Source organism: Camelina sativa, chromosome 4, assembly GCF_030686135.1.
Source record: "Camelina sativa cultivar CO46 ecotype springtype chromosome 4, ASM3068613v1".
Taxonomy (NCBI): Eukaryota; Viridiplantae; Streptophyta; class Magnoliopsida; order Brassicales; family Brassicaceae; genus Camelina; species Camelina sativa.
In genome coordinates, this window is record NC_141883.1 from 1,252,087 (window position 1) to 1,271,551 (window position 19,465).

The 19,465-nt window shown below is 30.1% G+C and overlaps 2 protein-coding genes across 2 annotated transcripts; both read left to right on the forward strand.

Moving 5' to 3' along the window:
* The first annotated feature begins 10,649 nt into the window (after positions 1 to 10,649).
* On the forward strand, positions 10,650 to 13,754 carry LOC104783444 (uncharacterized). The gene is made up of 5 exons (XM_087509140.1): positions 10,650 to 11,091; positions 11,453 to 11,723; positions 11,801 to 12,009; positions 12,590 to 13,614; positions 13,734 to 13,754. Exons 1-5 carry the CDS (start codon positions 10,650 to 10,652, stop codon positions 13,752 to 13,754), a joined length of 1,968 nt encoding a protein of 655 aa, XP_087365266.1.
* A 44-nt stretch (positions 13,755 to 13,798) lies between these two features.
* Positions 13,799 to 14,311, forward strand: LOC147945192 (uncharacterized). Its single transcript, XM_087509626.1, has one exon. It carries the CDS (start codon positions 13,799 to 13,801, stop codon positions 14,309 to 14,311), a length of 513 nt encoding a protein of 170 aa, XP_087365752.1.
* The last annotated feature ends 5,154 nt before the right edge of the window (positions 14,312 to 19,465 follow it).

A 19,465-nucleotide genomic window follows, 5' to 3' on the forward strand; every position in this document is an offset into this window, starting at 1 on the left:
TATATTATTATTCTAGGATCATACAATGATTATTAACGCATGTAACTATAAACGGTTTATATTCAACTATCCATGTCTTGAAATTTATAATATGCAAAATCACTTCGAAAGCTTGGAAGATTAGTTTATGGTTTTAGGTTTATGGTTTTATGTCTTAGTTTTTTCTTTGTAATTGCGAAATCACCTAACTAATATTTTTAAAAAAACTTTAATGCTACATTCGATGTATCTATTTTTATGTATTTTCAATCCTTTACTTAATAGATGTGAATGGTAACAACGATTCGAGTCGAATCTTTAAATGCACCCTTTAAACACACCCTAATATTTAAAACGACGAAATATATAACTTAAAACTGAAACATTACCTTTACAACTTCTTCATTCTTCCCTTTTACAAAATTATCTCTTTTCCATCTCTCTTCTATTTTTATAAAAAATGGCGAGATTTGTGTTTCTTACGAAGTGGAATCCTTCAACCATGCAATGGACGATTTGTTTCAAGGTGTTTCGTTCGTGGCAAGTAAAAAATTGTTTGGATGATGTTCTGAGAGAACTAATCTTGGTTGACAAAGAGGTATTGTTATTCGTTTTAAAAAAATATATATATTTTAATTTTTGTTTCTACCTAGATACGGATTGGCATAAGATCCTGACGTCTCCAAAATTTTAATTACACTTATACTGTGAATTAGGGGTCATTTGGACATGCTACGATTCCGGCGTCACTCTATGGTCTTGCGTATTTTGTAATGTCAAAGAATCAAAGTATGTTATTGAGGGGTTCGAAGTCAAAGAAGATAAAGAGCAGATCCAGAAAACTAATCTCGGTTATTGGATATTTTTCACTGACAAGACTATAATAACTCTTGCAAGCGATCCTATAATTTGCAAACCTTTCAATAACGTTGGTTTTAAACGTATTTATGATAATGAGTTTCATGGACGTTGGCCTTACGGTAAGTTTTAGTTTATAATGTATTGTTAAAGTAAACTTTAATTTGTTTCTTATAATACATATTTAAGAGTTTTTATGCAGTTGATTTGATTGGATACATCACTAATATGGGGGAAATCAAGAGTTTTAAACAAGAAGACATTGCTGATCGTTGGAGTATGATGGAACGCTACATTAGGTTCAAAATCATGTCAATTGAGTAAGTTCAAATATCATTGCATGCACGTGTATCTTTAATATAGAAGAAATATAGAAATATGTACTTGGCACAATACGTTGAATGACCTTTTATTTTTTCAAGGGGATATGTACTTGACTGCTTCGCAACAGGATGTTATGCCAATCATATGTTCAAACGGTTCAAGGTGGGTAACGGGAAGAGACTTTGTCTGTTCAAAATGTGGAAAGAAATCAAATGTGGAGGTAATGACATATTTGAATTTATTGTTCGTTTAAACTTAAATCTGTTAATTGTGATTAAGAAATTATTAACGATTTCTATTCGTTTTACTATAATTGGTAACGTTAGATGATAATGTTCTCCTAACCAACTGTGATGGATGTTCGGACATAATTGAGGATCCAAAGGGTGGAGAATATTCAGAGTACATGTACATGTAAGTTAAATTCTAGCATCGAATCATTTTCAATCAAAAAAAAAATAGTATGTGGACATATATAAAGTTATATTTAAAATTTTAATAACGTTTAGGTACAATTTCATTGCTCATGGAGAGTCAAAAATTCAGGATTTGGATGATACCGACTGTCGTTTCGTTATGGACTTGAGGTAAATAACAAATATTACTTATTAATTTTAATAGTTAGTTGTTGAATAGAACTGATCGAAACTCTTTATTGTCTACAGTGATACACTTGGATCCTATATTCATCCTGCTGTTCAAGATTCTTTTGACAAGCATCGAATCCCCGTTTGATTACTATGTGCTGGTTTTAACTTTTAGAAAAACTAATGTTATTTGCTTTTCCACAAAGACATGATTTTTTTTATGGTCAATAGACATGAGCTTAAATATTTGTTTTATAAATATAATTTCAGCATTTTGTTATTATTTTAATGTTGATTGCAAATGTCGACATATAGAATTTTAAGAAATTTTGATTATAAAAGTTTATGTAGTCTTCAAATAAGGAGAAACAATTTTAAAAAAACAATACTATATAGCCAATGCATGAAACTAATAAATTTCAGCATCCAAGGAGAAAATTCTAAACATAGTGCTTCGATTCAAACATCAGATTTTCAACAAACCAATTACAGAAATCTTGAAAACAAACAATTTATTGTTCATTCTTATCAATCAGTAACACATACAGCTTTCCCTGTGTAATACACGAGATTAAAGACAAGCCACACAAATTTTAAAATTTAATTCTATCGGCGTATTTTTGTTTTTGAATAAATATATGAAATATGAAAATTTCCTTACCACTTCCATTTTTTTCTCCGTTGTAACTTTATTTATTTTATCTACTTAATAAGAACAAGAAACAATGGTCGTGTACGTAAGAGATTTGTATCCTACAGTACGTAATTCGAGAGTTGCTGTCAAAATTCTTAGACAATGGCCACCGCATTTAAATGATGGGCAACGTTTTCATGAATGTTTAATTCTGGTAGACGAGAAGGTATGTTTTCTAACTCTTTTCATATAACAGTAATTAAACGATAACATGAAATAATGTTGATTTTTATTTTAGGGAGAAAGGATTGATGCCAAAATAGAAGTTGCTCTGTATCTAGAAACGTTTCATGATAAGATTAAAGAAGGAGGCTGGTACGTGCTTTCAAGATTTAGAGTAATTAAAGGCCTACTATCACTTAGAAACTCTAACAATCCGTTTGAAATCAAGTTCATAGACCAAACAGATATGATTCTAATACCTCCGAGAAGCACTGACAATTTTTACCATCTTATTGATTCATCAATGATCCAGAATTTTTCACCTGATGAGAAGAACTGTTGTGTTGGTAAGTTCTTATATGCAAGTAATCTTTTATAAGTCTTCATTATATAATTAGATTCTAAATTTTAGATAATTTAGGGATTAACATTCTATTTTTTAAAATTATCCCTTTTTATGTTAGATTTATGTGGAATGGTGTTGCATGTAAATGAGCCTCCGACGATCGATTTCCTCGATCGTCAAAATGGCTATACGTCCAGTAATCAAGTTGTAACATTTACCGTTCTTGACATAATGTAAGATAATATGTTAAACTATCAAGAGTACTTATAGTATTCTTTCTTATTTTATTTAAGTGTTGTCTAACAACTACATTATTGTTTTTTTGCTTTTTTCTTAAAAAAAAAAACTTAAAGTGGGGAAGAGATCGAATGTGTTGGAGTTGGCGGGACTTCTGTTGAATTTATTAAGGAATGGGAGAAAATTACTTTCTCTCCAACCTATCGTAATGAACCAGTAATGTGTACGCTTTTGTTCTGGAGGATCTCTGTTTTCGAAGGTACTGTATACTAACTTACTAATAATTACACTTTTAATCTCACAAAATTATCATTTTATTAATAACTTAACTTATTCTTTGCTAGGAATCGAATGTCTGATGTCTCAAATATGATGTTCGAAGGTTATACTTGAAGATAAAATTGCTGGAATGAAGACAGGCGATCTACTGTAATGTTATTAACCTATTAAATTATAGTAATTTAGTGTAATCGATAAATGAATTCTAAAACCTAATTCTATTATTTATTTCAGTCACTGGCCTGACGATGAATCATCTGATGAAGATTGTTCAGAGGAAGCATGCTGTTCAAGCAACCGGAAGTGAGAAGATCCCGATGTTTTCTATTGTTTTCTGTCATCTATGGTTGATTTTAAATTTTCAATATTATGATGTTGTTAATTTGGACATGTCTATTTGTATTTTATTATGTCTTGAATTTGAACTTAATTTAAAACTTAAACTTTAATCAAATTATTTGTAATAGTTTATGTATGTCATTGGTTTTGACATATATTACACTACTACCAATATGTATTATGGGGAAAAAGAATATGCAGTATTCCGCTATTTAGTAAAGTTGAAAAATATGAAATTTTAGCTTTGATTTAAAATATATTTGATCATAGTAGAATTGTAGAATTAAACCGATAAAATCAAAAAGATACTGAAAATAACTCAATATCAAAAGAAAAAAGGGTATAAAGAGTAAACTATGATTATTGAATATCAAAAAAAATGTTAATACACATATAAACGGAAAACTATAATAATCGAATTACAAATAATTGAAAAAAATATCATTAAAGTATTCTCACTGATATAATTGTTATACTTATTGACATTATCTATTGATAAAAAAATTCAAAGAAAAAGGAAAGATAAACCTATATATTTATAAATCTTTAAATACATGCTAAACTCTATACATAAAAATAATTGCTTTAAAAACTTAGATTTTTACGTTTCGTTTCAGTCCAATTTATGCTATCATGGCTAACCTACTTTCCAATGCTATCATGAATAGAAACGGGAAAAAGACTATTTTGTTGATTTGAACGACTTGAATCCTTTCATTCATGAGTGGAAAATTAGAGTACAGATTCTAAGAAAATTTGAGTGTGTTCATCCTCTCTACAATTCGTGTAATTTGATTTTGGTTGATGAAAAGGTATTTTTATACGATAGATTTTTCATAAGTTAAGATGTTCTTTACATATATTAATAAAACTTTCTCGCAGGGTCAAAAAATACACGTTTTGATGGGTCCTAGATTTCGCGACGTTTTTGTAAACAATTTGAAAGAAGGAGAGTGGATCATGTTGGCAAGTTTCTCACTATGCAGAGTTACCGGGAATTTTAGACCAACTGATCATCGTTTTATGATACATTGGAGAACCATAACATTGTTTAGAAAGATTGATGCTTTGTCTTTAAATCAATTCTTCTCTTTTGTATCATTTAATGATATCAAAAGTGGTTATTTAGACTCTACTTATTGTGTTGGTGAGGAAACGAAAATATTATATAGATTTTAAATTTGGAAAAAAATAATTCATTGTAAATTTATAAATGATGTAGATATCATCGGAAGAGTATTGCAGGTTGGAAATCGCTTTGAGGAAGGTCCTCCTGACAAAGAATGGAATGAGTTGTTCGTTGATTTGGAAAATATCGAGTATGTTTTTAAAATTCATTAAACTAAGATTATGTTGTGACACTTTGACTAAATCCTAAAATTTTTAATATAGGGGTGATCAATTGTCATGCCGATTACCAAAACCTTATGCGAACGATTTCTTTAATGAGTGGATACATTGTGTTGGTGATATCATATGTGTCATACGCTTTGCAAGAATTGAGAGAAATCAAGGTTTAGCATAATTTTATATCTATATGTTTCGATAAATGGTTTAATATAAAAATTTATATTTTGCTTTTTATAGATTCAATCCTGGTGACCACGGTGTACGAGAGTGATGATAAATCCACCATGTCCGCAGGTCACACAGTTGAGGGATGCCTTTGATGATTTGGAATCCTGATTTTTTATAGTTTTGAAGTTTATTGGCTTTTAATTGACATGAAATCTTGATTTTTTTTTTTATAATTTTTAAGTTTTTTACCTTTTAGATTTGATATACAATTATTCAATAATTGTAAGCTTTATGGTGTTCGGTTTGGACTAGGATTTACAAATATTTTTTAGACATTTAAAATATCATATCTTTACTGATACGTATAAAATTCCAAAATTACAAATTGTACTATAGATATTTAATTATATTATTCATAAATAGATATTATATAGTTATAAATAGATATTCAAAGATATTATTCATAATGAAAGGATGATCAAAATTTATTTCAATTCACGTCTAACTAAATTCCATAATATAGATATAGAATATATACTTATTAAATTAATAAAATATTTTATAAATTTCTTGATCGAATTTAGTTATATTATATTTACATGATTATTATAGAAAAATGGAAAGGTAATTTGGAAGAAAATGATTCATTATCATCATAATATACTTACAAAAATGTTAATGAAATATTACAATTATCTTAAAAGTAAAATATCCTTAAAACTTATATGCTTATCGTCTAATAATGTTATATTGACATAATTTTAATATGATAATTATTATAATGATTCTAAAAAGGAAGATAAGCTCAAATTTCAATATTATCATATTAATTATATATGTAAAAATTAACAATTGGATACTCTATATATAGTGATACATATTGAAACACTGTGTACAATTCTGCGATTCTTTTTACTAATCAAAATATTCATTATGGCCTCCAAACAAGTCAATATCTCTCCCTATGTTAACATTAACGAGATCAATCCTGCTCTGGATCACTACAAGATCAGGGTTTGTGTGATAAGACTTTGGAAAGAATTCAAATCACTGCAGATGGTTTTAGTCGATGAGGAGGTTTGTTACGATTAATTCAAGTTTATTAAAAAAAACTTTGTGAACAATAATTTAAATAGTTTATTAAAGCTTTTCTACACCTTAATATCGATTCTGATTCAAACGTATTGACGACTGCTTTAAATTTAAGGGAACAAGAATTCACGCGTCTATTGAGGATGCATTGGTGAAGAAATTTCAAAACCAGATCCAAGTTGGCGATTCGAAAATAATTGATACTTTCAGTTTGGTGGATTATGACGGTGATTACAGGACAAGTGCGTTGGGATTTAAGTTAGTGTTCTATAGAACCACCACAGTTAAACCATGTGATGATTTTCCGGCACGAGTTCCTGAAAAATACTTTCAAGAATTTTCAACTATCTTGGCTGGTAAAATAGATAAACAAGTATTGTTTGGTAAGTTGTGAAACTCATGTATATATATACTCGGTTGTTGATTAGTAACTAATATTGTTATGTTTTTAGATGTGGTTGGTCAAATTGCTGGTGTTAGTTCTCTTGATAACGTAAAAACTAAGGGAAATGACAATGTGAAGATAAGTTTTGACTTACAAGATTTAAGGTCTGTTTTTAAAAAAAATAAAAATAAACTACGAATATTTTATAGAAGATACTAACTTAAACTTTGTCTTTACAGTGGTGACCGATTAGGTTGTACGATATGGGATGATCTTGGTAGAACCTTTGAAACTTCTATAAAAGAACACAAAGACTCGGTTGTTGTGTGTGTGATTAGATTTGCATGTTTGAAAGAGTGGAAAGGTAATTTTTTAGATGATATTTAGTCGTTAACTTTACTGTGATTTAATTAGTTGAATTATCATCTTCTTGATAAATTTAAAAATTATTTCGCAGGCAATTACAGTGTATCAAACGCATTCAACACCATAGATATCCACTTGAATCCGTCAATACCCGAAGTCGAAAAATTCCGACAAATGTATTTAGTTTTCTAGAGCATCAATTAGACGCTAGACATGACTAAACATATTCACATTCTTATCTTTTATTTTTTTGAAGGATGCCAAACACTAGCGTTGTTGAGTTGGTTCACAATGAGGATGAAGCGAAGAATATACAGCCAAAAGTAACTTTGTATGAGGATTTTTTCATGAAAAATGAAAAGAAAACTATCGACGACATCCTATATTCATTCGAGGTATTGTTAATCGAAACACAACGTACAAAATAATGACAATTACAAAATAGTAATCATGATTGTATATATAGGTTCGTACATGTGTGACAATTGGAACGATCTGTTCGGTCGAGACAGTGCCTAAGTGGTATTACATTGCATGCAAAAAATGTAGAAAGAAGGTTCAACCATATCCACTAGAGTCTGACAAAGGGAAAAAACGTCTATATAGTTGTGGTGTTTGCGATGACAATGTCAAAGAAGTTGATTACAAGTATGACTTACTTAATATGATTAGAATTGTGTTCATGCGAATATGTTGATCATTTGAATGCTTCTATGTCTTTTAGGTATAAACTCATACTACACGTGTCGTATGGAAGTTCTCCAAAGATTAAGCTGCTCTTTTTTTATGGTCTAGCCCAGCTTTTTGTTGGTAAAAAGGCTGATGAATTAGTTTCTCAAATAACCAAGGTACGTTCTAACAGGAAAGACAATGTACTTTCTACCAGAATATAAATTTCTAGGAATCTATAGTAACATGCACATTTCTTACAAATTTGAAACAATGGACAGGACGATCTGAACATCATGCCTGTTTCTCTTTCTGCTCTAATCGGGAAGACCATGCTCTTTAAGATTTCTATCACCACTGATAATTTGAAGAGTTACAAGGCTTCTTATGTTGTTGAAAATTTTTGGGAAAAAGAGGATATGGTAAACCAGTTTGTCAAGGTAACATATTAAATTGATAATGTAGTCTATAAGATGATTAAATTAATTATTATAATTCCATAATGTGCTTATCTTTAATAAAATTGCAAGGAATCTTACGGAAAAGTTAATGATAATTACCAAGAACTAGAACCAGCTGAACAAATTCTACAACTTACGTCGGAAGAATCAACATAATTTTCGTCAAAGAGGGAGCTGTCTGGAATCAATGAAGAAGTCGTAAGAGGTCATAGCATGACTACTAGGAAGAAGATCAAGATTGAAAAGCAAGAATAGTATTATTCTTATGTTATAAATTATTTTGAAATCAATATATGCTTTTGATATTTGTTTTTTTCAAACTTCAGATATTTAGTTGCGTTGATAAGAATATGATTATTTATTATTTATAAATTTAGAATTTATAAACAGCTCTACATTTTATGATTCGCTAATAAAAAAATAGTTTTATTTATAAGTTAAAATACGACAATCAGAACTAATCATGTTCCAGTTACTATTATTTTGCATAGATACGACATAATCTAATCAAAAACAAAGAAATTGGTGATATTTTCCCCCTTATACAAGAAACATATATATACTGTACTAAATTAAATTATGATTATATAAATATATGTTAAGATAAATGAATAAATGTTAATTTAAATGTCAATGTTACAAAATTATGTGATATTATTATACGTTTGTTTACATAAATAAGAAATATTATAGAAATAAAAAGATAATACCTCTGAACATCATATAAATAAAGAATTTCATAGCCCTAAAGTTCTATATATTTATAAAGAATGCAGAATGTTTCGATTGTATGCATACGATGAGATCTGAAAAATTACCAATACGGAGAAAGAAGGATCTGATTCATGTAGTGAATACACAGGGTAACTAATATTCAGTTTGTTATAAAATAAAATATGTTTTGACTTTAAATTTAATGTTCAAACGTATAAACTTAATTCAGGAGTAATCTCAAAACATGCAAGGATGATAAGAACGCGAACTCTTAAATCAAATAAAGTTCGAAAACGCAAGCAAGGTCGTTTCTATATTCACATGTTATAGTATATACTAAATATTTTATTCATAATATTTTTTTTGGTGTTCACCTATGTAGTTCCTACGCTGTTGCCTCTGATGCATGAAGATTTAGCATGTTTTATTGTTTCTGACTCTGAGTCAAATAACGATAGCGTGATAGCTCGATTGATGAATCTGATTCTGAGTATCGTACTACGCCTAATGTAACATGCGAATTCACAGCCGTAACATCTGGGTTACAAATAAATGGTATTTTTGTAAAGCTAAACTTTCTTTTTGAAATAATTTTAAATATATATATATATACAGATAAATTAAGTTTGTGTTGCTAATGTTATCAGGTTATATGATGAAGGAGATCCTTCGTATATATGTGAAAATTGTGGAGCATATATGTGGTACGGAGAACGGTTAAACAAGCGAGTAAAAAAGGCGAAACCGATTTTTGCAATGTGCTGTAAAAAAGGAAAAGTCCAACTTCCCAAGCTGAAAACTCCACCGAATGCATTATCGGCGTTGTTATATAATCATGATGATAGGAGTGACAACTTCCGTGATAATATAAGAGCATACAATATGATGTTTTCTTTCACGTCATTAGGTGGGAAAATAAATCATTCTATTAATAATGGTAGAGGGTCGTACGTCTTTCAGATGTGTGGAGAAAACTATCATCGTATCGGAGATATTTTACCTGAAACTGGAGAAAAGCCGACGTTCTTACAACTTTATATACATGACGTAGATAATGAAGTCCCTAACAGGATAAATGCGTTCGGGTCAGTTTCATAGCTTAAAAAAATATAATATTATATTGATGTGTTGCTAATATTTTTTTTTCCTTCAAAGAACATCTGGATCTATAGAGAAAATAAGACAAACAACTGTAGAACTTCTGAAAAGGATGCTTGATAATCATAATCCGCATGTACAGGCGTTTAGGACGGCTCGAGAAAGATTTGATTTAACCAATATTGTGACAGATTTGAGGTTAAGAATTCCTGCAGAAAGAATTGCTGATGCAAGGACTCATAATCTACCTACATGCAATGAGGTTGCTGGATTAATACCAGGTGATTTCAATCCTGGAGTATTCAAGCGTGTCATTGTTATAGAAAGTTGTTCTGGCGGTCTGTAGAGAATAAGTGAACTCCATCCGGCTTACTTGCCACATCAATATCCATTATTGTTTCCATATGGAGAGGATGGTTACAGGTTAGGCATTGATATTGGTTTTGTAGATACGGCTGGACGAAAAAAGAAAACAGTCTCGATGAGAGAATTTTATGCATTCCGAATATTTGAGAGATATCAATAATCTTCTACGATTGTGATGTCGGGGAAATTATATCAGCAATTTTTGGTAGACGCGTTCACAACCATAGAATCTAACAGACTGAAATATATTTCCATGAACCAAAACAAACTACGGACGGAAAGAATCGATAAAATAGTTGAAGTTGTTAATCAAGGAAACGAAGATCTTCCAGAACACGGAAAAAGAATCTACATTCCTTCATCGTTTACAGGTGGAAAACGTTATATGATGCAACATTATTTAGACGCGATAGCTACTTGCAAGTACTATGGTTTTCCCGATATTTTCATAACAATTACTTGCAACCCCAAATGGCATGAAGTCGTTCGATATCTAACAAGGCATGGTCTTAAGCAAGACGATAGACCAGATATATGCTGTCAGGTCTTTAAGATGAAGCTAGATAGACTAATGGAGCAAGTGAATAAAGAAAAAACTTTTGGTGTTATAAATTCTGGTATGTTTCATATTATTAATTAATTGACTTTCTATACGTTACCGTGTTAAAACCCAAAATTATTAAAAATGGCTTTTGTGTGTGTGTGCAGCTATGTATACAATAGAATTCCAGAAGAGAGGTCTGCCTCATGCACACATGATTTTATTCTTGCATCCAGACTATAAAATGCGTACACCAGAAGACATTGATAGATTCATAAGCACTGAGATTCCCGATAAATAACTGGACAAGTACGTATATGAAGTTGTTTCTGATGTTATGATTCATGGACCTTGTGGTATTCATAATAGAGGAAGTGTTTGCATGAATAATGGTAAGTGCACTAAATTTTTTCCAAAACCATTCATGGTAAACACAGTCGTCGATGATGCTGGTTATCCAATATACAAACGGAGGAAAAACGGGAGATTCGTGCATAAAAAAGGTTTTGATTGTGATAACAGCTTTGTAATTCCGTACAACCGGGATTTGTCTATCCGTTATCGTGCTCATATTAATGTTGAGTGGTGTAATCAGTCACGTTCAGTGAAATATCTTTTCAAGTATATTACCAAAGGGCCGGATTATATTAGAGCTAACGTAGGAGAGGAAGACGATCAAAATGAAATCAATAAATTCTACAACTGCAGGTATGCCTGTTTATTAATTTCATGTAAATTTAACCCTATTAATTTAATATTTATTAATAGTATTACTCCTTTATTAGATATGTCTCTGCATGTGAAGCAGCTTGGCGGATATTGGCTTTTCCGATTTGCTATCGTACTACCCCCGTTGAAAAACTTCTGTTTCATCTTCCTGGACAGGAATTAGTAGTTTACAACGAAGATGCTCCTATTGCAGATGTTATGAAGCGTTCAGCCAGAAGATCTAAACTGTTGGCCTGGATGGAATGCAATAAAAAATATCCGGAAGGTAGAAGTCTCACTTATGCTGAATTTCTCAACATGTTTGTGTGGATTAATAGTAAAAAAATATGGCAACCAAGATCTAAGAGAAGAAAAAGTTTTCCAGTAGGCAGAATTACATATGTACCACCTTCTATAGGCCCGGCGTATTACTTGAGAGTTCTACTTAATACAGTTCCAGGGGCCACAAGTTTTGACTTTTTAAAGACGGTAAAAGGTAAACTGTAAAAGGAATTTAAAGATGCCTGCTTTGCATTGGGATTATTGGATGACGACAAAGAATATATTCTAGCTATAAAAGAGGCAAGTATGTGGTGTTTTGGGCCGTTTCTGAGGAAGTTGTTTGTCATACTATTGCTTTCGAAAAGTGTTTCAGTGCCTCTCGATCTCTGGGTCGCTACAAAAGATATATTGTGCGAAGATTTTTTGTATTTGCAAAGGAATCGTACGAAAAACCATGGTAAATACATAGTTTTTTATAAAATATATATATAATAAAATATAAAGTTATATCGATGTAGACGAACGTCTATGATTATTATTCTGATCATAAATATGTCAACTTAAAAAAAAACTCTGAAATGCAGGTCTAATGTTAAGTCAGGATCAGATAACAAACCTATGCTTAGCTAAGATTGAAATGATTATGCGGTCCAATGGAAGCTCTCTGTCAACTATTGTGAATATGCCTAAACCAGACCAATCTGTGATGGATAATAATGAGAATAGGTTTCTGATAGATGAGAGAAACTACAGGCGTGATGAACAAAGAGAGGATTTAGAGAGGTTGTTACGTATGTCAACCGATGAACAACGAAGTGTCTACCTAGAAATTATTGAAGCTGTGAATTTTAATAAGGGAGGTATGTTTTTTGTTCATGGATTTGGTGGAACTGGAAAAACATTCTTGTGGAGTATTCTTGGTGCTGATATTCGATCTAGGCGTGATATTGTTCTTAGTGTTGCATCGAGTGGTATAGCTGCTTTACTTATGAAAGGTGGCAGGACAGCTCATTCCAGATTTGGTATACCCATCCATGTGGACGAATATACAATATGTTCAATAGATGGTAAATCACATCTTGCCGAGTTAATTAGCGAAGCAAAGCTCATTATATGGGATGAGGCTCCAATGATGAACAAATTTTGTTTCAAAACCTTGGATGGGAGTATGCGAGATATTATGAAATGTGATCGGGTCTTTGGAGGTAAGGTTTTTGTTTTAAGGGGTGATTTTAGACAAATTCTACCGGTTGTACCAGAGGCTGGTAGAGTTGGCACAGTGTTAGCTTCTATAAACTCATCGTTGCTTTGGGATAGTTGTAAAATACTTCGGCTTACACAAAACATGAGGCTTCGCAAGGCCAAAAATAGTCAGGATGCAGATGCTCTCTCTACGTTTTCAAAATGGCTACTCGATATTGGGGATGGCAAGATCAACGAACCTAACAGTGGTGAGGTCGAAATAGAAATACCCGGGGATTTAGTAATTGCTGCATGTGACAATCCTATACAAGCAATTGTTAAACAAATTTACGGTACATCATTTGCAACAAGGACCGATGCAAAATTCTTTTGCGAAAGAGCTATTCTTAGTCCAAGAAATGATGACGTCGATAAAATAAATCAATATATGCTCTCTCAACCTCCAGGTATATTAAGAGTGCAATTTTTTTTTTGGCAAACAAAATTCAATATAACGGTTTCTTATTTTGGTTTTATTATATCCAGGGGAAGAGAGACATTATTTGAGTTCAGACAGCATCGAGACTTCCGATACAAGTGCTTACGACGATATGATATACACTCAGGAATTCTTAAACAGTATTCACGTTTCTGGATTACCTAACCATGTTTTGACGCTGAAAAAGGGAGCACCTATCATGTTGCTTAGGAATATTAATCCTAAAGGAGGTTTATGCAATGGTACGAGATTGATTGTCACTCAAATGGCTAATCATGTTATTGAAGCAAGGATTGTAACAGGTAAAAGAAATGTCAATGATAAAGTTCTTATCCCTAGGATGTTTGTGTCGCCACCGGATGCAAAGTTTCCCTTTCGTATGAGGCGTCGTCAGTTTCCCGTTGCTCTTGCATTTGCGATCACTATAAACAAAAGCCAAGGTCAGATGTTGGAACATGTTGGATTGTATCTACCCAAGCCCGTATTTACACATGGACAACTATACGTTGCATTTTCTAGAGTGACAAGCAGAAAAGGATTGAAGATTTTGATTACAAATGAAGAAGGGAAATGTCAGAACAAAACCCTTAATGTGGTTTTCAAAGAAGTCTTTGAAAATATATGATTTTCTTTTAATCATCTAATATCTACTATAACATTTCATTTCATACTATTGACATCTGATTTTTAGTTTTTCCCCTTAATAATATTACCTTTTTACATATCAATATCTAAGTGTTTAGTTTTAAAAAATAAAAACATGAGAACATCTGCAATATTTTAACATAAATTATATTTTCTACATACAAGTGTGACAAATCTTATATTAAAACTATATTAATTTATATAATATTAGTATTTTTAATAATCCGACTAAAGTGAGAAACTAAAAAGATTAAGACGCAACGTTTAGTCGTGACTCTTTGTATTCTTTCAAATCAAAAATCCCCTTTTTGTTTTCGATAACAGAGAAGAATCAAGAAAAAAAACTAATTTGAGAAAACCATGAAATTCGATTATATTGCTGATCTGCTTCCCGGAAGAACTAATTGGTGTATCAACGCCAAGGTCTTACATTCTTGGAGAGTCAGAGAGTTCTTTACCAAGCGAGTTCTTCTTCTTGTGGATGAAAAGGTTATAGTCGTTAGTTGAATGATTTTTACTTTAATTTCGAGTTCTAACAGTTATTGTATATAAGACTTCTTACATAATTGTTGTTAAACTGTGAAGGGTGACACAATTGAAGCTCCTTATTTACCCGATACACTCGCTAACCTTCCTAAATATATAGACGATGGTGAATGGTACAGTATTAGAAATTTCAAAGTGATCAATCTAACCGTGGAGGAGAGGAACACTCATCAACCCTATCAGATTAAATTTACGGGTAGAACAACAATGTACCTGCTCGAATCATTGAGTCCCAAGAATTACTTTCGGTTCGACGATTTGGATGACATAAAACGTGGAAGAATAGATCATCTCATCTCTTTCGGTAAGAATTTCTTTAATAGATTTTATATTATTTTGGAACAATCCGTCAATATACTTAATGGGTATCTTTGTGTTCGGAAAATTAGATTCTTTTTAGGATTTATGGAACTTTGTATACTGGTCCTTCACATAAAAAAGAACGATTAACACTTTACCAAAAATAGATTAGAAACACTTTGTAAAACTAAATTATGTCTTTTTCCCAAATTAGATGTTTGTGCGTGTATAATGGATGTGGAAGATAGAAGAAGGCCTCCGAGTATCATTGATATTAATGAAGTTGTTTTCATGTTGTTGAATGGCAGGTAAAAGATATTTACTCTACAGATGGTAACTAGTTTAGAGAACTGTGTGACATAATGGCTCTGATACTGTGTAAGTATGAGTATGACATGAGGAAGGTTTTCTTTATCGTTTAGAGAACTTTCATCATGTTATGACTCATGATTGTATAATTTAAACCAAGAGAAATCAATCTCAACCATAAACGATAATCTCATGTGGCTCTGATACTTTGTGAGTATAATTTAAACTAAGAGGAATCAATCTCATTACAAGCTTTAATTTATTGGATAGAAAATGAGATTGAAAATAACTTAATAATTTTTTTTATTAAGGTGCAAAAAACTAAAAGATATTAAATCTTGTATGGAACACTAAAATTGATTTGATTGATATTTCATACAATATTTGAAAAACCGGTAGATTCATGATACTAGTACCAAATAATTTTTCATAAATATTAAACATGTATGCTACATAACGATCTTAAAAAGAAATATCTAGGAGGAATCCCAAAATGTTCATTTTGTCAATACTAATTTTCAAAAATGCTCCCTCTCTAAAATCTTATCAAAAATGTCTCTAAAAATGATTTGAATACGTATATGACTTTATAAAAATATACAAAAACTATCTATCTTAACATTTTTGAAGTACAAATTTATATCATCCTCTCTTATTTTTGTATCCAAACAAATCCCAACTAAATTCTCTACAATCATTACCACCAAACACAATTATTTCCTAATTTGATAATATTAATTTCCTAAAATATATCTATCTAATTTATATCAATATGTCATATTAAAATATAATTCTCCTTTCATTTTTATTTAATCTTATATTTAATTATTTTAATTATTATTTAATACATAAAGTTAATACAATTTTAGATTTTTTAGCATATAATGTGATTTGAATTTTTATAAACGGATATATATTAAAAATTGTCTTAGGATATTTGTAACCAAACAAGTATATCCACATATAAAGCTCGAAATACATTTTTGGAGTACAATAGGATGCCATCACTTTTTGCCAACTTCGGGTCAGGTTTTAACTAAAATTATAACCGATTCATATATCCGGATCCTCCTTAAGATTGCCGAATATTTTGGGCCAGTTTTGAATTCATAGCGTACTTATTTACATCCAATTAATGTCAATTAATGCTCATTGTATCTTAGGAAAGATCTACTTTGCATGCCGAATTTTTAGGGCCGAGTTTGACAAAAAGAATTGATAACCCAAATTATGTAATCACATCCTCTTAATCACATCTTTATAATATAGTAACTAATTCAAGATGAATACATCTTAGAAAATATCTAATTTGCGTTTAATAAACGATTACATATTTGGTAAGATCTTATTAGCTTTAAATGTACACTATTAATCCAATAATATCAATTGAGAATCATAATAAGAATATGCCAGATCATTCATCCTAAATCATAACTAACAAATCGTAAAATGTATATTCTCAACTTGCGAATCAAGAGTTTATACAAAACTCTACCTACAACCGTTAACAGTATATATATAGATGCAATTCAACATCGACTACAAGCACCTCTAAACTATTACAATATCATATCAACAAAATAATAGACTTGTGGTGTACCATGGGGTAAAACCTAGTATCTATACATAAAATCTTCTGAATTTATAAATTCCTTATAAATACCTTGTAAACTTTTATAGAATCTTTGTAAGACCTTATATATATCTTGCAAAACGTTTTTTCTTTACATTATATTGTAGAACTTTAGAACCTTATAAAAACTATAAATACTTATAAATACTTTGATCGAATCTTCCATAGTTTTAGTTACCATCCAAAAGTATTTTATAACTTTATCAAACTTAATAAACTATCTATATTTAATGAAAATATTTTTAAGACATTTAAAAAAAAAGCATTAAATAGTGATCCACGCTGTACAATGCGGGAAAATATTTACCTAAGTTTGGATCTGTTAGTTACAAAATAATAGTTTAAATTTATTTATTTATATATACATTTTTGGAGACTTTTAGCAAATAAATCCTGGATTTGGAACCTATTTACAAGCATGTCATTGACATTATTTTTGTTTTAAATAACTCTACCTAATATTCGATTTTTTTAATAAAAACTAAGTGTTTTACATAAATTCGGTTAACTGTTATAGTAGCAAATACTATTAATTTCGGTGTAATTATTCTACATAAAGTCTGAATTTAAACAATCATTCAAAAAAAACTAACTGTATGATTTTAAAAGGTAACAAACATATTTACCATTCAATTTGATATCTTGTTCAATGCAATGATAATAAAATATAAAAGATATTGCTTGCTCACAAATTTATTTTTATTATGTATTTAAAACTAATCTTCCTAATCATTTTGATCCGCTATATATATCTTCCCATTAGTAAAAAAGAAAAACACATTATACTAGAACGATAACACGACAAAATTTGATTTTGCGCTTCTTTCTCTATTTTAGATCTTCAAGACATATTTTTTTTAGATTTTGTTATTCTTAGTATGTTGATTATTGATTGACAATGGTGTTGTTTTGATATCTATGGTAAATAAAGTGCTCTATTTTAAAATAGATTTATCTCTAAAAATTATTAAAAACAAATTTATGTTTCTGAATAGTTTTTTTGGTGCGTTTTTGACTTTATTATCAGGAAACCTAAGATGCAAGCACAAAAGATGTGGCATTTAATTTATTTTGACATCCCAAAGCCTCTTGAAAATGGAGTTATGTCGTATCCATCTCGGGAAAAAAACGGATCAGCAACTATTGTAGTATGTATGTATATATTAATGTGATATATTGGTAAAAATCTGAAAATATCAGGTTATATAGATATAATTATCATATATAAAATACAAAAATCATGAAAATATAAATGAGTCCTTTAATTATATTATTTGATCTCTCGTGTAAGATATAAATTTTAATAAAATATTTATATTTTTTACTTGATAAAAAAATTGAAAAATTAATTCGATAAAAAGTGATTTTTAGCCTCACATATTATTTTTACTTTCACGGGTTTCGTATGATGAGCTTTTGTAGATTAAAAATCTTTGAACATGTTGTTTAACCCGCCTGGAAAACTATTAGTTTATTTCATATACTAAAGATTTGTAATCATAGTTTGGAAAAATTAACTTTACACTAACATACCATATAGGCATATACCTTTGTTTCATTCTAGAAAACAAAACAAAACTAAAATTTTATATTCTATAAATTTGATGTAATTAGGTTATAAACTGTATAAAACATAAGAAGAAGAAAAACATTCTAAACAAAATTATAAATTAAGTGGACAAAAGTTAATTAATTGGGAGTTGACAAAAAAAATGTTAATTAATTGGGAATTTGAAAACTAAATAAATTAAAAATTATTATTTAAAATACAATAATTTGTAATTTAGTCTCGCGGTGTACCGCGGATGAAAACCTAGTTCTATACATTTTATAATGTTATATATTTAGTTTCCTTAGTTTCTTACTTCGATGTAGACCCATAATCGGTACCACTATTTTGGTTTGGGTATAATATCAAATTCGTTAATTATAAATTCTGTAAAATCTAAAAAAAATCTTCCAACAAAACCTGTATTGACCCTTGAATCGGTATTATAAATTGATGTGATCGTGTTTAGAACTTTAAAGATCTTAATATACCAAATTACAATAGTGATTGGTGTTAGTATTAACACCATTGAAGTTATTGGTATAACATGTTAGTATATATTAACTTTATACACCAAATTTACAATTAGATTATATATGTATATTGTTAAAATTTTATTTATAGGTTAAAATTCTATGTCAAAGAACAATATGTTCTTGTATTCATAGTGTAAAGATTAACCCACTCCAATACTCTTTAATCGTCCTACACCAATTTCAATTCAGTAAACTCATATTTAAATTGATTCAAATATCTGAGAAACTTTGTTGGATTTGCTTTATTTGCTTCTTTGTTTT

Coding starts and splice junctions, on each gene's coding strand:
- LOC147945192 (XM_087509626.1), top strand. CDS start 13,799: ATGATATACACTCAGGAATTCTTAAACAGTATTCACGTTTCTGGATTA.
- LOC104783444 (XM_087509140.1), top strand. CDS start 10,650: ATGTCGGGGAAATTATATCAGCAATTTTTGGTAGACGCGTTCACAACC. Junction 11,724..11,800: donor AATAAATTCTACAACTGCAG/GTATGCCTGTTT, acceptor CTCCTTTATTAG/ATATGTCTCTGCATGTGAAG. Junction 13,615..13,733: donor TTAGTCCAAGAAATGATGAC/GTCGATAAAATA, acceptor TATTATATCCAG/GGGAAGAGAGACATTATTTG.